The 25,034-nt window shown below is 47.5% G+C and overlaps 1 protein-coding gene across 3 annotated transcripts in view; it reads left to right on the top strand.

Moving 5' to 3' along the window:
- Nucleotides 1-25,034, top strand: part of PRPF40B (pre-mRNA processing factor 40 homolog B) — a 176,905-nt gene that overhangs the window by 60,500 nt on the left and 91,371 nt on the right. For all 3 annotated transcript variants that reach the window (XM_069758313.1, XM_069758314.1, XM_069758315.1), the window contains exon 7: nt 16,850-16,903. In XM_069758313.1, the coding sequence (XP_069614414.1) occupies nt 16,850-16,903 (54 nt within the window). The remainder of the gene's footprint in view (nt 1-16,849; nt 16,904-25,034) is intronic.

Raw genomic sequence — 25,034 nt, forward strand, 5'->3', positions numbered from 1 at the left:
CTTTCCATGTGCGCGGCATCTTGCACTGCGAATTCAAGCCCTTTCCGTGGCTGCAGGGCTCTGATCATTATCACTGCTGAGTGTAGTTTCATAGGTAGGGATGTAGCGTGTTAGAGTAGCAGACGTCACAGTGTTTGGTGATGGTCGATTTTGTTTTAGAGAGAAAAAGTAATAGTACAGAGTAGTACGGAGATAGCTTTAAAAAAATTGTTATCGCCTGGTAATTTCTTAACTAGTGCATTAAGGGAGCATACGTCGCATTGTCAGTGACGTCCCTTTTTCTTTTCCAGAAAAATAAATATTTGCATCTAGTAAATTTTTAGCAAGTGAATTAGGGGAGCGTACATTGCATTGTTGGTGATGTCTGTTTTTCTTTAGCAAAAGAAAAAGATTAGTTAGCGCCGGGTAAATTTATTGGGAGGGCATTAGTGTAGTGAACATTACTAATTTTTTTATACAAACTTTTTTTTTTACATCTGATTTTTCTTTCAATTTTTTCTTCTAAGTGTTTCTTCCTAATTTTTCCTTTTTTCACGCTACTTTTTATAATAAATAGTACCCTTTATACAAGCCCCACACAATACACGTGTAAAAGCACCACTTGCACACACATCCCCAGTGTTTTGAAAAATAAAATTAAAATGGCCCATTTGTCAAGAAGACGCTATTCGCCAGAGGAGGAATACACTTTCCTTACCTACGACATGGATTCAGCCAGTGGGGAACATCCCGGATTCCTCTATTCCTCTTCCTCCTCATCTAGTCAGGAAGGACCCCCATCAATGCGCCCTAAGAGCCAGGCAACCCCTGCAGCAATCCATTCCATATGGACTGCACCACCCGAAAATTATCTGCCTGTTATTCTTGATTTCAATGGCAGCTCGGGAGTCCAGTTTGAAGCCACAGGCCTCACTGAAATTAACTTCTTCAAATTCTTTTTCAGTGAGGAGACAATAAATCTGATGGTGGCCCACACAAACTTTTATGCCCATCAATTTTTAACCCAAAATCCCACGTTATCATAAATGGACCCCTGTAAATGCAGCAGATGATGACATTTTGGGGAATTGTGCTGCATATGGGCATAGTCAGAAAACCAGAGATTCGGCAATACTGGAGTACTGATGCATTCTACAGCACACTGGTATTCCTATGACAAGGACACAATTTGAAGCAATCCAAAATTTTTTGCATAATAGTGATAATGAGCAGTGTCCTCCCCGAGACAATCCTAATTTTGATTGTCTATATAAAATTTAGCCAGTAGTTGAACACTTCAGCAGAAAATTTGCTGAGGCATACACACCCCAAAGGGACATCGCTATTGATGAATCTCTGGTTCATTTTTTGAAAGGGAGGCTAAAATTCCGACAATACGGAATTAAATTGTGCAAGCTGTGCAAGAGCGCCTCAGGGTACACCCACAGATTTAAGGTCTACGAAGGGATGGAAACCCTGGTTGACCCCCCTGAATGCCCGACCAAACCCCCCCCCCCCCCGGCCTTGGGGTGAGTGGCAAAATTGTGTGGGAATTGCTTCACCCACTCCTGGATTAATGTTATCACCTGTACATAGATTACTTTTACACCAGCATCCCACTGTTCAAGACACTCTTTCTCAGAGGTACAGTTGCATGCAGCAAACCAGAGAGGCCCCCCCTAAGCCGCTAATTGGGCAACTGCTGAGAAAGGGGAAAAGCAGAGCCCAATGCAGCGACAACATGCTGACGGTCAAGTATAAGGGCAAGAGGAATGTCCTTATCTTGACCACCATATACCGTGAAACAGCTCCCTTGTCACTATTTGTGGTACCACAACACAAGTCCCACAATCCAGATTGTGTCTTGGATTACAATCGGTACATGGGGGGGTGTAGATCTCTCAGATCAGGTCCTCCAACCATACAGTGCCATGCGAAAAGCTAAAGTATGGTACAAAATATTGACATTACACATTGTATAGATGGCACTGTACAATGTTTTTGTGCTGTTTCAATCTGCTGACAATACGGGGACCTTCCTTCAGTTTCAGGAGGAAGTCATCAAGGCCCTAATGTTTGGCACTCAGGGAGGTAATGGTCCCAGTACTTCTGAAACTGATAGTGCCCGTATTGTCCCAGGTCAACATTTCCCAAGAGAGGTTCCCCAAACAGCGAAGAAGGAAAGATCACAAAAACAGTGCAGAGTATGCTACAAGAGGGGAATCTGAAAGGACACAATTTACCATTGTGAAACCTGCCCTTAGAAACCTGGCCTTTACATTCAGGATTGCTTCAAAGAGTGCCACATGTCCATAAATTAATAAAATTTGTTTTTACCCTGTTGACATTACATACTTTTATAATCTGATGTACTCCGCACAACTTACACATAACACCATATTATAAATTCATACACCAGTAAAACCCAAAGCATTATAATCATTACTATAAAGCTGTGCCTCTAGGTAAATTCCCTGAAGGGTGTAGTTTTCAAAATAGGGTCACTTGTGGGGGATTTCCTCTGTTTAGGCACATCAGGGGTTCTGCAAACGCAGCATGACGCTCGCAGACCATTCCATCAAATTCTGCATTCCAAAACGTCACTCCTTTCCTTCCGAGCTCTGCCGTGCGCCCAAACAGTGGTTTTCCTCCACATTTGGGGTACCAGCGTACTCAGGAGAAATTGCATAACAACGTTTGGGGTCTATTTGCTGCTGTTACCCTTGTGAAAATAAAGAATTGGGGCTAAAGATAATTTTTGTGGAAAAAATTTGATTTTTTTTTATTTTTCATGACTCTACGTTATAATTTTCTGTGAGGCACTTGGGGCTTCGCAGTGCTCACCACATATCTAAATAAAATCCGTTGGGGGTCTAGTTCCTAAAATGGAGTCACTTGTTTGGGTTTCCACTGTTCAGGCACATTAGGGGTTCTTCAAACTCGACATGGTTTCCGCTCTCAGTTCCAGCCAATTTTGAGTTCAAAAAGTCAGGCAGCGCTCCTTCTCTTCCGAACCCTGACTTGCGCCCAAACAGTGGTTTTCTCCTATATATGGGCTATCAGCGCATTCAGGAGAAATTGCGCAACAACTTTTGTGGTCCATTTTGTCTTGTTACCCTTATGAAAATAGAAAAATTTGGGGCTAAAAGATCATTTTTGTGACTAAAAAGTAAAATATTCTTTTTGTCTTTCACATTCCAATAATTCATGTGAAGCACTCGAAGAGTTAATAAACTTCTTGAATGTGATTTTGAGCACCTTGAGGGGTGCAGTTTTTACTATGGTGTCACTGTAAGTTATTTTCTGTTATAATAAGTCCCTTAATTTCACTTCAAATATGATGCAGTCCCCAAAAAAACGGTTTTGTAAATTTTGTTGTGAAAATGAGAATTCACTGGTGAACTTTTAACCCATCTCTTCGAAATGTTTTTTATTAACTATTTTGTGTGACATAAGGGCATAAGAATTCAAAGTTCGAAAATTGCTAAATTTTCCACATTTTTGCACATGTCTGTTTTTTCACAATAAAACGCAAGTCATATTGAAGAAATGTTACCACCATCAATATGTCTCGAAAAAAACATTATCAGAATCACCGGGCTCCGTTGAAGTGTTCCAGAGTTATTACCTCATAAAGTGACAGTGGTCAGAATTGAAAACAATGGGTTGCTCAGGAAGGTGAAAACAGGCTTTGTGGTGAAGGGGTTAGGCTACTTTCACACATCAGGTTTTTGCCATCAGGCACAATTTGTCGAATTTTGGAAAAACGAATCCGTCGCAAATTGTGAAAAACTGATACGATGGATCCGTTTTTTTGCCGGATCCAACTAGCTGTTCCAGGTAATATTTTTTTTTCTAGTTCATGATCCGGGAAGAGAGAGAGAGAGAAAATTAATGATTTGAATGGAAAATGCATGATTTGTTTAAAAAAACGGAAACGGTCACCGGATTCCATCATTTCACCTCACGTTTCATCCGTTTTATGCCGGATCCGTCGCTGTCCTTTTTTTCGCTAGACAGAAAAAATCGTTCTTATGTACGTTTTCTCTGAGCGCCGGAAAACAAATTTTCGACGGATCCGGCTAAAAACCATATGCCATATGTCGCAATCTGGTGCAAATACAAGTCTGTGAGAAAAAAACGGATCCGGCAGCAACTTTTGTCGGATCCATTTTTTTCAAAATTCGTTGGATTGTGGCTGACGGCAAAAACCTGATGTGTGAAAGTAGCCTTAAAATGGCTCTGTAATCCTTTTAGAAAATTTGAGCCTATCGGAGTCTCAGTGGGAGTCCATATAACAATATATTCCCAAGGTTTCTTTAAGTGAGGCTCAGGGCAGTCTCACACGTCCAGATATTTCCGGTACCGGAAAAATCGGTACCGGAATTATCCGTGTCTGTGTGCCGGAGCGTTTCTGTGGCACATCAGTGTGGCACACGTGCGGCACACGTGTGCCGCCCGTGTGCCCACTGGGTACCACACGCACCGTGCCGGAGACAGCGCTAAAGTTTAGCGCTGTCCCCGACATCGTGCTGAAGCCCCATTCATATCTTCCCTGCAGCAGCGTTTGCTGTAGAGAAGATATGAATATTAGTGTGTAAAATCAATATCCAGCTCCCCACCCCCCTCCCACCCCCTGTGCGCCCCACCCGCTGTGATTAAAATACTCACCTAGCTTCCGGATCCCTCGCAGCGCCAGGTCCTGGCCGCACCTTGTACTGTATGAGCGGTCACGTGGGGCCGCTCATTTACAGTAATGAATATGCGGCTCCACCCCTTTGGAAGCTGGAGCCGCATATTCATGATTGTAATCAGTGGCCCCACGTGACTGCATACAGGAGAAGATGCGGCCAGGAGAGGAAGCAGCGCCGGCGAGGGAGCCGGGTGAGTATTTTCAGAACAGCGGGGGGGCGCACAGGGGGTGGAAGGGCGGGGGGCACATAGATCTTTATTTTAAACACACTTATTCATATCTTCTCTGCAGCAAACGCCGCTGCAGGGAAGATATGAATCGCGGCTTCAGCACCAGTGGGGGGGACAGCGCTTAATGTAGCGCTGTCTCCTGCACGGCACACGGACTGCACACGGACAACGTCCGTGTGCGGTACGTGCTTTACACGGAGCCATTGACTTTAATGGGTCCGTCTAATACGTGCGCTCCCATGAACACTGACATGTCTCCGTGTTTGGCACACGGAGACACAGTCCGCAAAAAATCAATGACATCTGAACAGATGCATTGATTTTTATGTGTCTACGTGTGCCAGTGGCTCCGGTACGTGAGGAAACTGTCACCTCACGTACCGGAGCCACTGACATGTGAAACCGGCCTAAAAGGGTGTCACAGCTATATTTAGTCTATAGAGTTTACAGGACTCCGTTATGGATGATGAAGGCAGGTCTGAGACGAGACTCAAGAGACTCAAAATGTCCAAGGTGTTCTAAGGAAGGAGCCGACCTTCTACACATGATGTGGTCGTGTTCTCGCCTTAAGCCCTGTTGGGTGAAAGTGCTCAATCTGATTCAAGAAGTGATGGGGGTAAATATTGTGTGTAACCCGCTGACTTGCCTCCTGGGATGTATGGATGCTACGGATGAATGTGGGAAACTGGCTATTGCTATATGCTGGGAGGAAGCTTATTACGATGCATTGGTTAGATGAAAAACCACCAGTCAAAAAAGAGTTTGTGAATAAAATAAACTCTATTGTCCTCATGGAAAGGAATATATACGTTAAGAGAGGTCAACATTCAAAATTTGAAAATGTGTGGGGCGGATGGATTGTCCGGGTGTGGCGTCTGTTGACTTGAGCTGTTGCAGAGTTGGTTGGGAGTCGGTTGATTGCCTCTGCAGAAATTGTACTTGTGCAGCTGAGTTTTTGTAAAGCGGTGTATAAATGTATCAAGAGGAGATGTACCAGTTTGATAATAAAGGACATTGGGATTAGGTTTTTTTGGGGGGGGTGCTGGTAGGGAGAGGGCGGGTACTGGGTAAAGGGGCTAGATCAGGGGTGGATTATAATAGGGTCAATCTGGGCAGTAGCCCAGGGCCCAGTGGTGTGGGGGGCCCTGGGCTACCGCTCAGATTGCCCGCCGGGCATTACTGCCCTGACTGGCGTATGGGCCCGATGGGCAGAGGGGCCCCGCATCGGGCCCCATCTCATCTGCTCACCGGGCCCCTACCGGCGCTGTGGCAGTTAAATGCTATTGATGTGCGGGCGCGCGCCCGCACGTCAATAGTTAACAGCCGCCAGCCAATCGGAGGCTGACAGCTGACATCAGCTGCAGCGCGCACATCGCCAGCGTTTGACGTCATTGTCAGTCACCGGCGAGTGCACGCTGCTGGAGGGAGCTGCTTCGCCGAAGGAGCCCGGACAGGTGAGGAGAACTCTTTTTTTTTATTGCAAACGGCAATCCGGGGGGCCCGGGCCAGTATGCTGGACACTGGGGGCAGAGATGCTGGACACACTGGGGGCAATATGCTGGACACACTGGGGGCAATATGCTGGAGACACTGGGGCAGAATGCTGGACACACTGGGGGCAATATGTTAGAAACACTGGGGGCAATATGCTGGAGACACTGGGGCAGAATGCTGGACACACTGGGGGCAATATGCTGGACAAACTGGGGGCAATATGCTGGACACACTGGGGGCAATATGCTGGACACACTGGGGGCAAAATGCTGGAGACACTGCGGCAGAATGCTGGACACACTGGAGTCAATATGCTGGACACACTGGGGGCAATATGCTGGACACACTGGGGGCAATATGCTGGACACACTGGGGGCGGAATGCTGGAGACACTGGGGCAGAATGCTGGACAAACTGGGGGCAATATGCTGGACACACTGGGGGAAATATGCTGGACACACTGGGGCAATATGCTGGAGACACTGGGGCAGATAGCTGGACACACTGGGGCAGATTGCTGGACACACTGGGGGCAATATGCTGGACACACTGCGGGCAATATGGTGGACACACTGGGGGCAATATACTGGACATGCTGGGGCAGGATGCTGGACACAGTGGGGGCAGGATGCTGGACATTGGGGGCAGAGATGCTGGACATTGGGGGCAGGACGCTGGACACACTGGGGGCAGGACGCTGGACACACTGGGGGCAGGATGCTGGACACATTGGGGCAGAGATGCGGGACACTGGGGGCAGAGATGCTGGACACTGGGGGCAGAGATGCTGGACACTAGAGGCAGAGATGCTGGACACTGGGGGCAGAGATGCTGGACACTGGGGGCAGAGATGCTGGACACATTGGGGGCAGAGATGCTGGACACTGGGGGCAAAGATGCTGGACATTGGGGACAGAGATGCTTGACACTGGGGCAGAGATGCTGGACACTGGGGGCAAAGATGCTGGACATTGGGGACAGAGATGCTTGACACTGGGGCAGAGATGCTGGACACACTGGGTGCAGGACTGGAGACAGATGGGGCAGGATTGGAGACATGGGCAGGATGTAGATACGGGGCATGATTGGAGACACGTGGCAGAATGAAAGACATGGGGGGCAGGATTGGAGACAGATCGTGCAGGATCATGGGGCAAGATGGATATGATGGAGACTGATGGGGAAGGATGGGGAGATCATATGGGGCAGGATGGGGAGATCATATGGGGCAGAATGGATACCCATGAGGGCAGGATGGGAGAACATATGGCTGGAGCCAGGAATGAGATACACGGGGCCAGGATGGGGCATATTATTATTATTATCATAAGGGCTAATTAAGGGATATTATTACTGCAGTGATGTATTTATTCTATTTTTTGAGGACACTGTTTTAAATAGGGGGCAGTCCTGTTACTGTGTAGAGTGACACTATGTTGCCTCTTTTTCTTTATGTGGTGTAATGTAGAAGTTGGGAAAAATTAGGTAATGTATTCTGCAAGCGGAGCTTGAGATAACTGTGTTATTTCCTGCAGAGACGAGTCCTGGCTGGATGAAGTGATGGCGGTCTGTGCAGGATGAAAGATGAAGGACTTCACTTAGAGACGTCACTGGTGAGTCAGTGTTACCTATACACTGACACTATACACTGTATACTATATACAGAGGTCCTGTGTACAATGCCACCGGTGATCACTGTATTACCTCTATACAGACACTGCATACTAAGTACAGATCTCCTGTGAATACTGGCACTTATAGAGATAGTACTGTGTTTTGTTTTTTTTCTTCTTCCTAACTCAAGGGTAAATTGACTAGATCAATGGATGTTTGACAGGTTATAGTTTCATACAGCAACTATTTTTCTGGAATAATCTGGTTCAGGTATATGATGACCTGTTTGCATGACCCCGTCACATGACCCCATCACATGACCCCGTCACATGACCGGGGGGCCCACAGTGTCTGAACAGCCCGGGGCCCTGGCTACCCTTAATCCACCCCTGGGCTAGATCATGCTGAATGAAAATGTATCAATCTGCTTTGTAATTTTGGTATCTGTCTGAAGTTTGTGTCAGACTGTATTACATTTTTCATATATGCCTTAATAAAAAGTACTTGATTAAAAAAAAGAAAGTTTAAGGCTGTGTTCACACGTTGCGTTTTTTTCGCGGTTTTTCCCGATAAAAACGCTATAAAACCGCAAAAAAACCGCATACAATAAGCATCCCATCATTTAGAACGAATTCCGGATGTTTTGTGCACATGATGCGTTTTTTTCCGCAAAAAAAACGCATACCGCACAAAATCCGGACATTCTCTATCTTTTTGCGTTTTTTTTGCGGATTTCCCACTCCAAAATGCATTGGGAAGTGTCCGGAAAAAAACGCGTCAAAAACGCGTCAAAATCGCGGCAAAAACGCATGCGGTTTTCTTGCGGATTTCATGCAGAAAATGTCCGGAATTCTCAGGAATTTTCTGCATGAATTCCTGAACGTGTGCACATAGCCTAAGTCTGGCAAGAAAGTGAAAAAGTTCATTAGTCCAATTGTATTCATGAGTTAAATTAAATCTCTGCTTATCTAGCCTAACAGGTGAAGATTGTACTGAGCAGTGCAAGATGTCAGGAGCCAGAAGGTGCACAAATACACAAAATGTCTCAGTCAGGCCTAGGTGGGCCACAGATAGAGTTTATCTTATAAATATACTTGAATTCATGAATTTTGTACTCTTACTGGACACCAAGTTTGAGATGTATTACCGTATTGTGCAGACTATAAGATTCATCGGACCCTAAGATGCATCCCTCATTTTTGGGAGGAAAATAGGAAAAAAACGTTTTTTAATAAAATGGTGATGCACCTTACAGTCCACTTTTACAGTAGCTTACCGGGGGGTACCTGTGGTAAAGCGGGGTCCCAGGAGGCAAGGTTACTGCTGCAGGAAACTGGCGGCGGGCTGCAGGAGTGGGGCAATGCTGCGGTCCCCGTGCTGGGAGGACAGGGTGTACAGTGGTGCAAGGCTGTAGCGGGCTTCTGGCTTTCAGAAAATGTTGGGAGTCTCCACACTTCCCATCCTTTTCACTTCGGTGGACTTTGGGAAAATTGCTGCCGGAGATGTCACATGCACAGACTGAGATCTCGGGTTCCGAGATCTCAATCTGCGCCTGCACTGCTTCTGCCGGCCATTTTCCTAAAGTCCACATCATTGAAAAGAATGGGGACTCCCAACATTTTCTGAAAGCCAGAAGCCCGCTACAGCCTTGCACCACTGTACACCCCATCCTCCCAGCACGGGGCCCGCAGCATTGCCCCACTCCTGCAGCCCGCCGCCAGCTTCCTGCAGCAGCAACCCTGCCTCCTGGGACCCCGCTTCACCACAGCCGTTTTCCCCTGGGAAGCTAATATTCAGATTATAAGGTGCACCCCCATTTCTCCTACGTCTCATTGGGGGACACAGGACCATGGGTGTTATGCTGCTTGCCACTAGGAGGACACTAAGTAAACACATAAAGAATTAACTCCTCTGCGGTATACTCTCTGCACCCCTTGACTGGCCAGTAATGACCCAGTTCTTGCTTAGTGTCTGTAGGAGGCACTTGGGTCTGTTTTCAGACCCCACTGTTTTTATTTTATTTTTATTTTCTGTAAATTTTAATTTTTTAATTAACGTAGTGAAGGGGGCGACGGATTCCTTTCTAGGGTCTGCTCTCCCCCGAACCATCAACAGGCGAGCACGTCGAGTACACCTCCCCGTACCTCTTCTGCGACGAATGGGGGACGCCTAATCTACGCCAGGATGACGGTTCCTATACAGTCCCGATCTCCCCCCTGAAAGATGGCGAGCAAATAGAGTATAGCTCTTATGTGCTTCTCCCGGGCTTCACCGCAATCAAGCCCTCACCTCGGCATCATGTAGTCCCCTTGGTAGCCGTAAGTCCCCTGCGGCAGGCACATCCGTAAGTCCTCTGCGGCAGGCACATATCAGGATGCTCTCCATCCCTCGGCAAAGGGAGAACCGATTGAGCTGGAGGCTGCATCTCTACTCGGTGAGTAGTACCCTTCCTCACGCTGCCTGCGCGGGAAGGTGCGGTCCGGATCCCTGGGGAGAGGTGCCACTGGCTAGATGCCAGCGCCGGTCATTCGGCGCTACATCGCAGCCGCCGCCGCGTTCCGCCAGCAGGCTTCATAAATTTAGTCCCCAGCTTCTTCAGCTTCTTCAGTTGAAATTCCCGCCCACTTCTCAGGCGCTTCTCGCTCTGAACGAGAAGAGTCCAGCAAATCTCAGGCGCCATCTTGGGACTCCACTTCTGCGGGGAAATCAGCCGAAAACGCTAATTTTCCTCTCTTCCTCCCTGAGGACACCAGCACAGGACTATGGGTAAGCTGCTCCACTCTATAGGGAAAAGCTTAACCCCTTCTCTGCACCCATAGCCCTACTACCGCAGTTTATTGGAGGTATAGACATACACTATGTCTCAATCTAAGGAAGCAAAAAGGGGCAATAAAAAGCACACTGTGTTTTTTACTTGATGTGCCACTTGCAATTCTGCTTTGCCACGTGCCCACAATACCCCTTTGTGCCAGTACTGTGACCCGGCCTGTGCGCAGCCGCCTTCTGCCTCCACCTTCAATGTCTCCACCGACCCCCGTCGAGCCTAACCCTCCTGAGTGGGCCGCTTCCTTGTCACGTTCTATAGACTCTTTGGCCAAGGCATTGGACTCTTTCTGGGGATCCTCCCTAAGCCAGGACTCCCCTCCGTCGACCGCGACGGAATCTGGTGCCAGTACAGGGCCGTCCGACCACAGGGGGCGTACCGTACTATGGGAATCTCGGGGTTCCAGAAAAAGAACCCATGCCTCATCCCCCGTACACGCTCGAGTTTCAGCATCTGCGAGCTCAACTTTTCACTCCCCTTCCCCCGAAGGGGACCCGAAGGGGGTCGCAGCGTACATGACTCGGAATACGAATCGGAGGAATCTTTAACCCAAGACTCCTCGATCGGTCAGGAGACACTTGACTCCCTTATTGAGGCAGTCAACAAAACGCTGATGGTGGACGAGGAATCTGTATCCACTCAGGAACACGTCGTGTCTTTTAAAAAGAATAAACGTGTTCAAAAGATATTTGCTAATCACCCTGAGTTTCAGGACATTGTCCAAAAACACAGGGAACACCCGGATAAGCGATTTACGGCTCAAAAGGCCACGGAAGCTAAATATCCTTTCTCCAAGGACATAATGAAGGAGTTGCTTCTCTCTCCTTCTGTGGATCCTGCCGTATCGCGTCTCGCATCCAAAACAATCCTATCTCTGTCCGACGGTTCATCGGTCTAAAACCCTTCTGACCGTCAAATTGACTACCTGGCTCGCTAAGTCTTTGAGGCCTCAGGAGCAGCACTCCTTCCATCTTTTGCTGCTACCTGGGTGGCTAAGGCAATGGTTGCCTGGGCAGAGGTGTTAACCTCTACCGTCCACGGCAGTAATCTTCCCCCAGAGGCGGCCAGACTCGCTAACCAGATAGCTCAGTCCGGAGACTTCGTAGTTAACGCTTCCATAGATGCAGCTAATTCCGCAGCGCAAGTGTCTGCAAACGCAATCTCCATCAGGAGAGCTCTGTGGCTCCGCGATTGGCGAGCATATTCTGCCTCTAAAAAGTCGCTGACTTCTTTACCTTACCATGCTGGCCGCTTATTTGGGGAAAAACTAGACCAAATCATTTCTGACGCTACCGGAGGGAAGAGTAAATTTCTTCCTCAGCAAAAACCTACCCAGCCCTTTCGGAATCAACAACAGTTTCGATTCCGGTCCTTTCGTAACAACTCCAGTTGGTCATCCACTTCCCCTGGTTCGGGACAGTGGGGAGACAGAAATCCCCAGGTCTCATACAGACCTTACCGTTCCTGGAAACCCAGACCGAGACCTTCTGGCCCTAAGGCATCCACATCCATTAAACCTTCTACACAATGACTCGTCGACGTGTCCGGCGGACGCCGACAATGTAGGCGGACGTCTTCTTTCATTCCGTCAAAATTGGCTCTTGGTCGTCCACGACGAGTGGGTCAGAGAGCTCTTGTCCTCCGGATACAAAATCGAGTTTTCTTCCATTCCCCCCCACGCTTCTTCCAATCCTCTCCCCCCAAATCAAGAGCGTCACATCTTCTTCAGGCCACACAGGCGCTTCGAAGGGATGGTGTCATCGTTCTGGTACCTTGAGGTTCAGGGGGTTTTACTCGAACCTATTCGTGGTCCCAAAGAAGGACGGGACTCTACGGCCCATACTGGACCTCAAACTGCTAAACAAGTTCGTGCGGGTTTGACACTTCAGGATGGACTCGCTCCGTTCCGTTGTCACGTCCTTGGAAATAGGAAAGTTCCTTGCATCCATAGACATCAAGGATGCTTATCTCCACATCCCAATTTTTCCCTCTCATCAGCAGTTCCTGCGCTTCGCAGTCCAGGACGAACACTTCCAGCTTGTGGCCTTGCCCTTCGGACTCGCCACTGCCCCCAGAGTCTTCACGAAGGTCATGGCAGCTGTCATGGCCATTCTTCACGCTCGGGGAGTGGTAGTTCTTCCGTATCTGGATGACCTATTGATCAAGGGTCCGTCCCATTCTGCCTGCGTGGAGTCTGTAAGTATCACCGTGGATTCTCTTTCTTGCCTGGGTTGGAAAATCAACTTTGAGAAATCATCTCCGGTGCCGGCTCAGCAAATCTGCTTCCTGGGTATGATTTTGAACTCTTCCCGTGGGTTAGTCAATCTCCCTCCAGAGAAGGTCTTGTCCTTACAACAGGGAGCGTGCAAGCTCTCCCGCCCAGTCCCCCTCACTCCATTCGCTTCACGATGCGCATCCTCGGGAAAATGGTTGCGGCAATGGAAGCTGTTCCGTTTGCGCAGTTCCATCTCCATCCCCTGCAACAGGCGCTGCTGTTAGCCTGGGACAGGAGTCAGTTTTCCCTCAACCGTCGTTTTCGCTTATCCCCACAGGTCAGGAAAACCCTAAGGTGGTGGACGCTACAGTCCTCCCTGAACCAAGGGAAGTCTTTTCTCCCTGTGCGCTGGTTAGTGGTGACCACCGATGCCAGCCTTTTGGGCTGGGGCACAGTTTTCAATCACCACACGGCACAGGGTCGTTGGTCCACGTGAGAGTCGCGTCTCCCAATCAATATCTTGGAGATTCGAGTGATCACACTTGCCTTACGCAATTTTCACCACCTTCTCGCAGGCCATCCCATCAGAATCCAATCCGAGACCAATCATTCGCTCATCTCAGCGATCCACATACCGGGTGTGGAGAATTGGGAAGCGGACTTCCTCAGTCGCCAAGGTCTTGCCTCGGGCGAGTGGTCCCTCCATCCGGAAGTCTTCTAGCAGATTTGTCTTCACTGGGGGACGCTGGATGTGGATCTCATGGCCTCAAGGCTAAACAACCAGGTCCCCAGTTCATTGCTCGATCCCGCCATCCTTGCGCCATCGGAGCAGATGCTCTGGTTCTGTCATGGCATCGGTTCCAGCTGCCGTACATATATCCTCCTCTTCCTCTGCTCCCGAGGGTCATCAAGAAGATCAGGGCAGAGGGGAGACCGGTAATCCTTGTCGCGCCGAACTAGCTGCGCCGAGCATGGTATGCGGAACTCGTCCAAATGGTCGCCGACGTCCCCTGGCGGCTTCCAGATCGCATGGATATTCTCTCACAGGGCCCAATTTGCCACCAGAACTCCGGGGCCCTGTCTTTGATGGCATGGCTGTTGAATCCTGGATTTTAGCCCAAGCCGGATTCTCTCCAGGGGTTTCTTCTACCATGATTCGTGCTAGGAAACCCGTATCCATCTGCATTTATCATCGCACCTGGCGCATCTTCTTTTCATGGTGCAATGCGCATGGACTTTTTCCTCTGGTGTTTTCCATTCCGTCCATTCTGGAGTTCCTCCAATCAGGTTTAGAGTCAGGCCTTGCCCTAGGCTCGCTCAAGGGACAAGTGTCCGCATTGTCAGTTCTATTCCAACGAAAGATCGCTTCCAGACTGCCAGTTAAGACGTTCAGCCAAGGAGTCTCCCGGGTGGTCCCTCCCTATAGAATGCCATTGGCTTCTTGGGATCTTAACTTGGTTCTTGGAGTTTTTCAGGAGGCCCCTTTCTAACCATTGCAGGACATCTCTCTCACCTTCCTTTCATGAAAGGTGGTCTTTCTAGTGGCGATTACGTCAATCAGGCGAGTCTCTGAGTTGGCGGCTCTCTCTTGCCGCCCCCCTTTTTTTATTTTTCACCCAGACAAGGCAGTTTTGAGGACTTCTCCCTCTTTCCTACCTAAAGTCATCTCCTCTTTTCACCTAAATGAGGAGATTGTCTTGCTGTCATTCTGTCCGGCACCAAACCATCGTATCGAGAAAGCTCTCCTTACTCTTGATGTAGTTAGGGCTCTTCAGTGGTACATATCTCGGACGGCTTCCTTCCGTAAGTCGGATGTCTGTTTTGTGCTTCCGGAGGGACATAGGAAAGGTCTAGCCGCCTCAAAGGCCACTCTAGCAAGGTGGATTCGCTCCACTATCCAGGAATCCTACCGCTTCAGGAACACCCCTGTCCCAGCAGGGATTAAAGCGCATTCGACTTGGTCGGTCGGTGCCTCTTGGGCCATACGGCACCAGGCGTCAGCACAACAGCATTGCAAAGCTGCGACTTGGTCCAGTCTGCATACCATTATGAAGCACTATCACGTTCATACACAGGCTTCGGCAGATGCTGCCCTTAGCAGGCGCATTCTGCAGACAGCGGTACCTCAGTAAGCCAGTGGTACATGGGGTTTTAGCAGTGCAATTGCTTCCCAAACAGGGACTGCTTTAGGACGTCCCATGGTCCTGTGTCCCCCAATGAGGCGTAGGAGAAAAGGAGATTTTTGTGTAATCACCGTAAAATCTTTTTCTCCGAGCCAATCATTGGGGGACACAGCAACCACCCTGTTAGCCTATTGGCTTGTTGTTGTTTGTTCCTCAGTTTTTGACATACCGTATTTTCCGGCGTATAAGACGACTTTTTAACCCCTGAAAATCTTCTTAAAAGTCGGGGGTCGTCTTATACGCCGGGTATCGTCTTGTACGCCGGGTGTATATGGTGGGTGGGGGGGAGTGGTCCTGATGACGGAGGGGGCGTCTCACAGGAAAGTGTGAGTGCAGTATGCCCCATTACCTCACATTGTAGCTGCAGCCAGCGTCAGCGTGGGGTGCTGGGGAGCGGCGGCGGCTGCTCCTCTTTGTGCCGCGTGGGTGCTGTGGAGCGGCGATTCCTCTTCGTACAGCGTGGGGGCTCTGTGCTGTGGGGCGGCAGCGGCGGCGTATCTTCCCGCAGAGTCAGTCGGGGCTCCTCCGGCATCTCCTGAAAGCCCGGAGGCGCCGGCAGCTCCATTGCTGCGATGCGGTGGCCTCCAGGAAAATGGCCGCTGGGGGCGGCGCATGCTCAGATTCAGATCTTGTCCCGACTGACTGCGGGAAGATACGCTGCCGCTGCCGCCCCACAGCACAGAGCTCCGACGCTGTACGAAGAGGAACCGCCGCCCCACAGCACCCACGCGGCACAAAGAGGAGCAGCCGCCGCCGCTCCCCAGCACCCCACGCTGACGCTGGCTGCAGCTACAATGTGAGGTAATGGGGCATACTGCACTCACACTGTCCTGTGAGACACCCCCTCCGTCATCGGGACCACTCCCCCCCCCCAAAAAGGCACATTAATCACCGGCCCTATAAGACGACATACAGCGTATAAGACCACCCCCGACTTTTAAGAAGATTTTATATTTTAACTGGAAAAGTTGGGGGGTCGTCTTATATGCCCAGTCGTCTTATACGCTGGAAAATACGGTAGTTTACTTGTCTTGGTTTTCTTATACTCCTACTGCTTTACTACCGAACTGGGTCATTTCTGGCCAGTCAAGGGGTGTATACTGTAGAGGAGGAGTTAATTCTTTATGTGTTAACTTATTGTCCTCCTAGTGGCAAGCAGCATAACACCCATGGTCCTGTGTCCCCCAATGATTGGCTCAGAGAAAAAGATTTTACTGTGAGTACACAAAAAAGGAGATTTTACCCCCATATTTTGGGGAAAAAAGTGTGTTTTATAATCTGAGAAATACGATATATAGGCATTCTGATGTAAATTTTCCAAGAAAGTACACCAGTCTCATCTCGTCAAAGAGATCTATTTAATATTGTATGAAGGTTGTATTGAGAAATCTGAAGGACCTGCCTTGAGAACTTTGTGATTTTGTTTCTGTCCTTTTTGAGTAGATTCAAAACCTCATGTTATTGTTATATTTAATTATATTTGCGGTAATTACTTGTAATAAAAGTTCAGAACTAAATTTTATGTAACTAGACACATGGAGTGTATAAATGTATGTTCTAAAGAGGAAGACACGATGCACTGTTTATAACAATGTTTTCTGCATTATGTATTTACAGACGCAGAAAACAGCTTTGGAAGAGAGCGCAACCTCTCAGGACATTCCAAGAAAGGTTCTCTGCCTCAATATTCACTTTTCTTCACAATGTTCTTCAATAGCCACTACAGATAAGTTCCCATGCATTCTGCAGTCATATGTACTCGGTGAATCAATGCAATCCCTTTCTTCCAGTCTTTTTTTAACACCTATGCTATAAGGCCCTTTTTACATCATTACACTATATTTTTTTATTATTTATTGTAAGCAATAGAATGTTATATATGTTTATGGTGAATAAGGATTTATTTAGACATTACATTAAACATGTGCAATACTTTGTGAAATCTGGGTATAATATGAAATATGTGGTTTTATTACTTCATACCTAAAAATTGATCAATAAAAAAATCACAACACGTTGTAAGAGGCATAAACATTAAAGGCATTGTCCAGCCTTATTTATGGGCTTTCGTCACACATTTTTGTGGCTTTCTTTTTGGCTTGTAAAGCCACAATTACCATAATTTTATGTTTGTTTGTTTTTTATTTTCACAAGCATTTTTGATTCTTTTAGAGAAGCCAAGGGGAAATATATAAGAAATATCTGATTGCTAGTGTTAACTGAATTTTGAAAATAAAACATTAACTGAAAAGTGAACATCAAAAATCCCCACAAATTCAGCCTAATCTATCATGTAATACACTTGTTTGTTTGGTTGTCAGTGGTGCTTGAAAGTTTTGGAATACTTCATTATTCTCATATTTCCGCATAAATTTGACCTAAAACTGCATTACATTTTCACACAACTTCTAAAAGGAAAAAAAGAAAACAAATAAAACAAATGTGTCACAAATATTAGTCTTTGACATTTTCTTACTAGGAAAATTATCCAGAATCCAAAGCTGTAAGTGGCAAAAGTATGTGGACTTTAAGGATTAGCAGATAATTTGAGTAATAGGATGACAATCAATCAGGTATGAGTCAATGGCCTGTTTTATTTAACCCCCTTCACGACATATGACACATATATTTCACATGTCGTGTCCCTGCCTTTGGTTTGGGCTTACATAGCAAGCCCTCATCTTTCCCTACACATAATGGCTGAGTTAATCAGCCATTATGTGCCTCTAACAACCGCGGGTGGAGTGGAGCTCCGCACAGGGCTTTTAACCTGTTAAATCCTTCTGTCAATCTGACAGTGACATTTAATGCGCTCTGGCTCCATGCTCCCATCGGCACACTTGTGATGTGGTCGCAGGGTGCAGATGGGTATTCATGACAGCTAGGGGTCTTCTGGCGACCCTCATTCCTGTTTTTATGATCCTCCGGTCAAAGCGCCAAAATTACGTTTTTTGGGCCGCCGCAGCATTGTAATAAAATGCGATCAGAGGTGATCAAAACCTCTTATCTATCCCAAAATGGTATCAGTTAAATGTCAGCTCAGGGCACAAAAAATAAGCCCTAACACAACCTCAAATCCCAAAAAATGAAAACGTTATGGGTCTCAGAAAATGGCGACAAAAGCAACATTTTTTTTACAAATTTCGGAATTTATTTTTCAGCACTGAAATAAAACAAAACTATACATGTTTGGTATCTATTTACCCATAATTACCTGGATAATCATATTGTCAGGTCAGTTTTACCATATAGAGAACATATTAAACAATAATAATAAAAAAATGATGGAAATGCACTTTTTTTTACAATTTCATTGCACTTTTTTTACAATTTCATTGCACTTGGAAATTTTTTTCCTGTTTCCCAATATGCTATCTGGTAGAAAAAATAGTGTAATTCAAAAGTACAACTTGTCCCGCAAATAATAAGCCCTCATTTGGCTATATTGACGGAAAAATAAAAAAAGCTATGGCTTTTGGAAAAAGGGTAGGAAAAAAATGGAAAATTGCATGTCATGAAGGGGTTAACTGACATCTATCAAAGGCTTTGTGGAAGTATATCGTGGTATGAACAAAAGAGATTTCTGAGGACCTCAGAAGAAGAATTATTATGCTATTCAAGCTGGAAAAGGTTGCAAACCATCTCTAAAGAGTTTGGACTTCAGCAATCAAAAGGCAGAATGATTTAATGCAAATGGAGGAAATTCAAAACCATTTTTAAAGTCCCCAGGAGTAGTCGGTCAACAAAGATCACTACAAGAACAACATGTAAAATAGTCTGCACAGTCATAAGGGACCCCAAGGTAAGTTCTAAGTAACTAAAGGCCTCTCTCAAATTTGCAAATGTTAAAGGGGTTGTCCGGTCTAAAATGAAAAGTCTGCAGACACTCTGACAGCAGACTTGAATTCCTCCAAGTGCGGAATTCACCAGTTTCTGAGTTGGGAACGGCGGTGATGGATACGGTATGCATACTCCTGGTAGAAGCCATCTAGTGGGAATGGCCTTACTCCATAGAAGTGAAATAAGCGAGGCTGCGCCCACTAGACGGCTTCTGCCAGGAAGCATTCATATTGCATACATCAATCCCTTTCACAGCTCAGAAACTGGTGAATCCTCGCAGCGCACAGTGCGTGTTCTGCAGGGATTCAGAAGTCTGCAGTCACACAGAGTGACTGCAGGCTTTTCATTTTAGACTAGACAACCAATTTAATGTTCAAGAATTGCAAGGAGAAAGCCACTGCCTTTCAAAAAGAAAATTGCTGTCTGCAGTTTTCTAAAGATCATTTGGATAAGCCATTAGGCTATTAGAATTGATGGATGAGATAAAAATAAAGCTTTTCCCTTTAAGTGGGAAGCGTTATGTTCAGAGAAAGAAAAAGATTGCATTAAGTATAAAAACTTAATACCAACTGTTAAAAATGGTTGTAGTATCATGTTTTGGGCTTGTTTTGCTTCATCTGGGCTAGGACAGCTTCCCATCATTGATGGAACAACAAATTCTAAATTATACCAGCAAATTTAAATGGAAAATGTCAGGACACCTGTCCATGAGCTGAATCTCATGAGATGTTAGGTCATGCAGCAAGACAATGACCCAAGCACATAAGGCGTTCTAAAAAAGAATTATTAAAGGGAATCTGTCACCCCAAAATTCGCCTATAAGCTAAGGCCACCGGCATCAGGGGCTTATCTACAGATTCCCTTTAAAGAAGAATAAAGGTAACATTTTGGAATGCCACAAAGTAGAAAAGTCACACTCATACTTTATTCACATGAAGTACTGAAAGAGGACGTACAAAGTTGGCAATATAAGTTACATCACATGCGGCATCAACGCATTTCAGGTAACTGCAAACCTGTTATCATAATCATGATAATACCGTATTCACGGTCTTTTTACTTTCTCGTTTTCTTATGCCTTGACACTATGTCTCAAAGCGCCGAACACCCTCAGGATACCATTCACGGTGAGCTGGATTTTTTTCCTACAAAGTTTTAGAATGGCCAAGTTAAAGTCCTTACCTTAATCCTGTAGGCATGTTGGGGAAATACCTGAAGCGAGCAATTTACGGAAGAAAACCCAGCAACATGAGAGAAGTGAAGCTGTTTTGTAATTAGTAATGGGCTAAAATTTCTACAAGCCGAAGTGCAGGACTTATCAATAAGTACAAAAATGTTTAGATGCAGTTATTGCTCCACAAGTGGAATGACAACAGATACTGACATTAAAAGTCCACATATTTTCCTCAATAAAAAAAATTAAAATTACAAAGTGTAATATTTTGACACGTTTGATTTGGATCTCTTTATTTATTTTTACAATTTGTGCCAAAATCTGATGAAGTTTTAGTTCAAATTTATGCAGAAGTATGAAATATTCTGATGGGTTCACAAGTTTCAAGCACTAAAAAGTTACTTTACGCCATAGAATTTTATACCTAAAAACTGATGTAAAAATTCTTTAATGAACCCCTTCACATCCTCCACTGTATGGCGCAAGTCGGAATCAGGTGATGGCTGTGTCTTACAGCCAGGACCTGATTTTAACAATCGTGGGTGAAATGGAGCTCTGTCCGCGATTGTAAACTTGTTAAATGCCTCTGTCAAACAGTGACAGTGGCATCTAACATGATCCGGCGGTAAAATTACTTTTTTTGTTTGTTGTAATACCACAAAAACTGCTGTAATAAGGGATCAAAACATCATATCTATTCCAAAATGCTAGCAGTAAAAACGTTGTCTCACCCCACAAAAAATAAGCTGTCATACAACTCCATCGCCCGAGAAATAAAACCTTACGGGTCTTAGAAAATATCGACACAACCCCCAAAAATTAAAAAAAAAATTCTCTTTTTACACCACTAGAATAATCAAAAAAATGGACATATTACCGTATTTTTCGGACTATAAGACGCACTGGACCATAAGACGCACCCCAAATTTGGGGTGAAAATTGCAGAAAAAAAGATTTTTTATAAGATGGGGGTCCGTCTTATTGTCCGAATTTACAGTATCTTACCTGAGTACTGGCGGTGGCAGAGCAGGGTCACAGGAGGCAAGGTGTCGGCAGAGGTGGGGTGATGCTGGGATGAGGAGGTGCTGGGATGAGAAGGTGCTGGGATCAGGAGGTGCTGGGATCAGGAGGTGCTGGGATGAGGAGGTGCTGGGATCAGGAGGTGCTGGGATCAGGAGGTGCTGGGATCAGGAGGTGCTGGGATCAGGAGGTGCTGGGATCAGGAGGTGCTGGGATCAGGAGGTGCTGGCATCAGGAGGTGATGGGATCAGGAGGTGCTGGGATCAGGAGGTGCTGGGATCAGGAGGTGCTGGGATCAGGAGGTGCTGGGATGAGGAGGTGCTGGGATCAGGAAGTGCTGGGATCAGGAGGTGATGGCATCAGGAGGTGCTGGGATCAGGAGGTGCTGGGATCAGGAGGTGCTGGGATCAGGAGGTGTTGGGATCAGGAGGTGCTGGGATCAGGAGGTGCAGTGAGAGGTATGGCGTGAGAGGGGTCCCAGGCTTACCGTGCAGGCAATGCAGGTTTACCGTGGCGGCAGAGGTGCGGTGGCAGAGGTGCGGTGGCAGAGGTGCAGCGGCAGAGGTGCAGCGGCAGAGGAGGCGCAGTAAGCGGGGTCCCTTTCCCCAGTATGGTGATGCAGCAGCCCGGTAAGCAGCAGAGCCGGGTGAATCCTGTTGTTATTGGTGGGCGCGGCCATCTTCCTGAGGCCGCGCGTGTGCAGATGAAGCGCTCTGCTTCCCGGGGCTTCAGGAAAATGGCCGCGGGAGGCCGCGCATGCGCAGATGGAGATCGCGGCGGCCATTTTCCTGAAGCCCCGGGAAGCAGAGCGCTCCATCTGCGCATGCGCGGCCTCAGGAAAATGGCCGCCACCACCGATAACAACAGGATTCACCCGGCTCTGCTGTATACCGGGCTGCTGCATCACCTCACCGGAGAAAGGGACCCCGCTTACTGCGCCTCCTCTGCCGCCACACCTCTGCCGCCGCACCTCTGCTGCTGCACCTCTGCCACCGCACCTCTGCCGCCATGGTAGGCCTGCATTGCGACTATTAGACGCACCTCCCATTTTCCCCCCTTTTTTGGGGGGGAAAAAGTGCGTCTTGTAGTCCGAAAAATACGGTATAATTCCCAAAAAACAATCTCAGAATTGCGTTTTCTCCTACGCCTCATTGGGGGACACAGGATCATGGGTGTTATGCTGCTGCCACTAGGAGGACACTAAGTAACAAAGAAAGAATAGCTCCTCCCCTGCAGTATACACCCTCCTGCTGGCTCCAAGTGAACCAGTTCTTGCTTAGTGTCTGTAGGAGGCACTTGGGTCTGCTTTCAGACCCCACCGTTTTTATTTTAGTTTTTTACTTTTTATTCTATTTTTTCCTTAACGGAGCGAATGGGGGCGACGGATCCTTTCTAGGTTCCGATCTCCCCCGAATCATCAACAGGCAAGTACGTGGAGCATCCCTCCCGAATCCTTTCTTGCATCGTTGGATGCCAGCCCTGAGCTCACCTTACGGGCGACCGTTCCTTCGCGTTCCGATCTCCCCTCTCCATAGCAGGCGACCACATGGAGTAGCCCTCCATCTACCTCTCCTGTAGCCAGGTGCATAGCCGGACATAAATATGTATGGCGTCCGTGCAGCCCCCCTCTGCATCACCACTGATATAGCGGATGATGCAAGGTGGCAGAAGCTCTCCACCCCCTCCCTGACTATGGCGACGGTGGATTGAGCACCGACCCACCGCATATACCGTGAGTACACTGCGGGGGCCGAGGTGCTGGGGGGTCCTGGTTCCCGGTGTATGGAAGGTCCGCACCTTAAAGCCCGGGTCCGTGGGTGGTCCGCAGTGCGGCAATTCAATAAAGGAGTGTGGCTTAAGAATGGCGCTAATAGCGGTCGCGGTGCTGCAGGTCGCAACCGCGGGTTTAAAATTTAGCCACCGGCTTTTCCCCTTCATACAGGCCGGAGTTTTGGCCAAGCCCACCGGCAGTTACCGCCGCCCACTATTCTGGCGCTTCTCGTTCCCTGAGAAGCGCTCTTACTTCCTGATCTCGGCGGCCATTTTGGTACACCCACAGGGCTGATGCAGCAGCGCTGCTCCAGCCTTTTGAATCACAGCCTTCAGGACTAGCGTTCTCTGTGCATAAACCGCGGACCTCCCCTGGGGACTCAAGACACAGGACTTGGGTAAGCTGCAGAAACATGGCTTAACCCTTCCCCTGTTAGTAAGCGCTCTCTTCAAGGCTATGCTATGCCTCAATCAAAACCTCACAAAAGGCTCGTAAGGTGTCATTACCCCGGGGTCACAATACTGCATTATGCACAGCTTGTGAACCGATGACTGATCAGGAACCACCTGTTACTGATACCGAACCCAGTGAGCCTAGTCCCCCTGAGTGGGCTACCTCCCTTGCCCGGTCTATGGCATCCCTGGCAAAAGCGTTAGAATCGTTCTGAGACGCTTCCTCTATCCAGGGCACTATTTCAGACGACGCTTCCGATGTTCAGAACCCCTTGTACTCCAGGGGTCGTACCTTGCCAAGGAGCTCTCGCCCTTCCAGGAACAGGACTCATGCCATATCCTCAGACCATCACCAGGATTCTGGTTCTGAGAGCTCCATTTCTCGCTCCCCTTCCATTTGGGGCTAGTAGAAAACCTGTTTCAGAGGACGATTCTGATACGTCCCTAGATCAGGATTTCCATCACGATCAGGAGACTCTCGACTCTCATGATTGAGTCAGTGAATAAGGCCTTGAAACTTGAGGAGGAACCTTTATCTAAAACGGATCATGCCGTGTCCTTTAGGAGGACCAAGCGAGCTCACAGAGTGTTCGCCACTCATTCCGAATTTAGGAAATCGTTGAATCTCACAAGATCCATCCAGATAAATGATTCACAGGGCAGAAGCCCATGGAGTCAAAATATTCCTTTGCCCAGGATCCAAGAATAGATTGGTCGCAGTCTCCCCCGATCGCGCCTGGCTACTAAATCTGTTTTATCCTCCTCGGAGGGCGCCTCTATTAAAAACCCAACCGATCGTCAGATCGACAATGTGGCGCGTTCAGCCTTTGAAGCCTCAGCAGCCGCACTCTTCCCATCTTTTGCCGCTATGTGGGTGGCTAAGGCTATGACCCACTGGGCTGAGGTCTTGGCTTAAGCGGTGCTGGATACCAATCTTCTCCCCGAGATAGCAGACCTCGCTACTCAGATATTCAGAGTTGGAGATTTTGTAGTGACCGCGTCCCTGGATGCCGCTAACTGCGCTTCTCAAGAAGCAGCAAACGCCATCATCCGGAGGTCCTTATGGCTCAGGGACCGGCGTGCGGATTCTGCTTCCAAAAAGTCACTGACTTCTCTACCATACCAGAGTGGTTGCCTTTTTTGGTGAAAAGCTCGACCAATTGATTTCCGACACTACTGGAGGGAAGAGTAAATTTCTTCCACAACCACAGGCTCGGTCCCGATTTTTTTCGTTACATCTCAAACTGGTCCTCTACTTCCACATCTCCCGGTTCCAGACTGGGCACAACGTGGAGCAGATCTTCCAAACAATGACTCCCTGTGGTATCCGGGCGACACCCTCAAAGTATGGTGTTCTCTGGATACAAGATAGACTTCTTATCTCGTCCTCCGAGGGCAAAAGCATCAGAGTTCTTGCAAACTATAAGCTCTCTGAGAAATGACGGAGTTATTATTCTGGTCCGTCAAAGCGAACGGTTTCAAGGTTTTTATTCAAACCTCTTCATGGTTCCAAAGAAGGACGGAACAGTATGGCCCATACTGGAC

This window comes from Ranitomeya imitator, chromosome 3, assembly GCF_032444005.1.
Source record: "Ranitomeya imitator isolate aRanImi1 chromosome 3, aRanImi1.pri, whole genome shotgun sequence".
NCBI classification, from domain to species: Eukaryota; Metazoa; Chordata; class Amphibia; order Anura; family Dendrobatidae; genus Ranitomeya; species Ranitomeya imitator.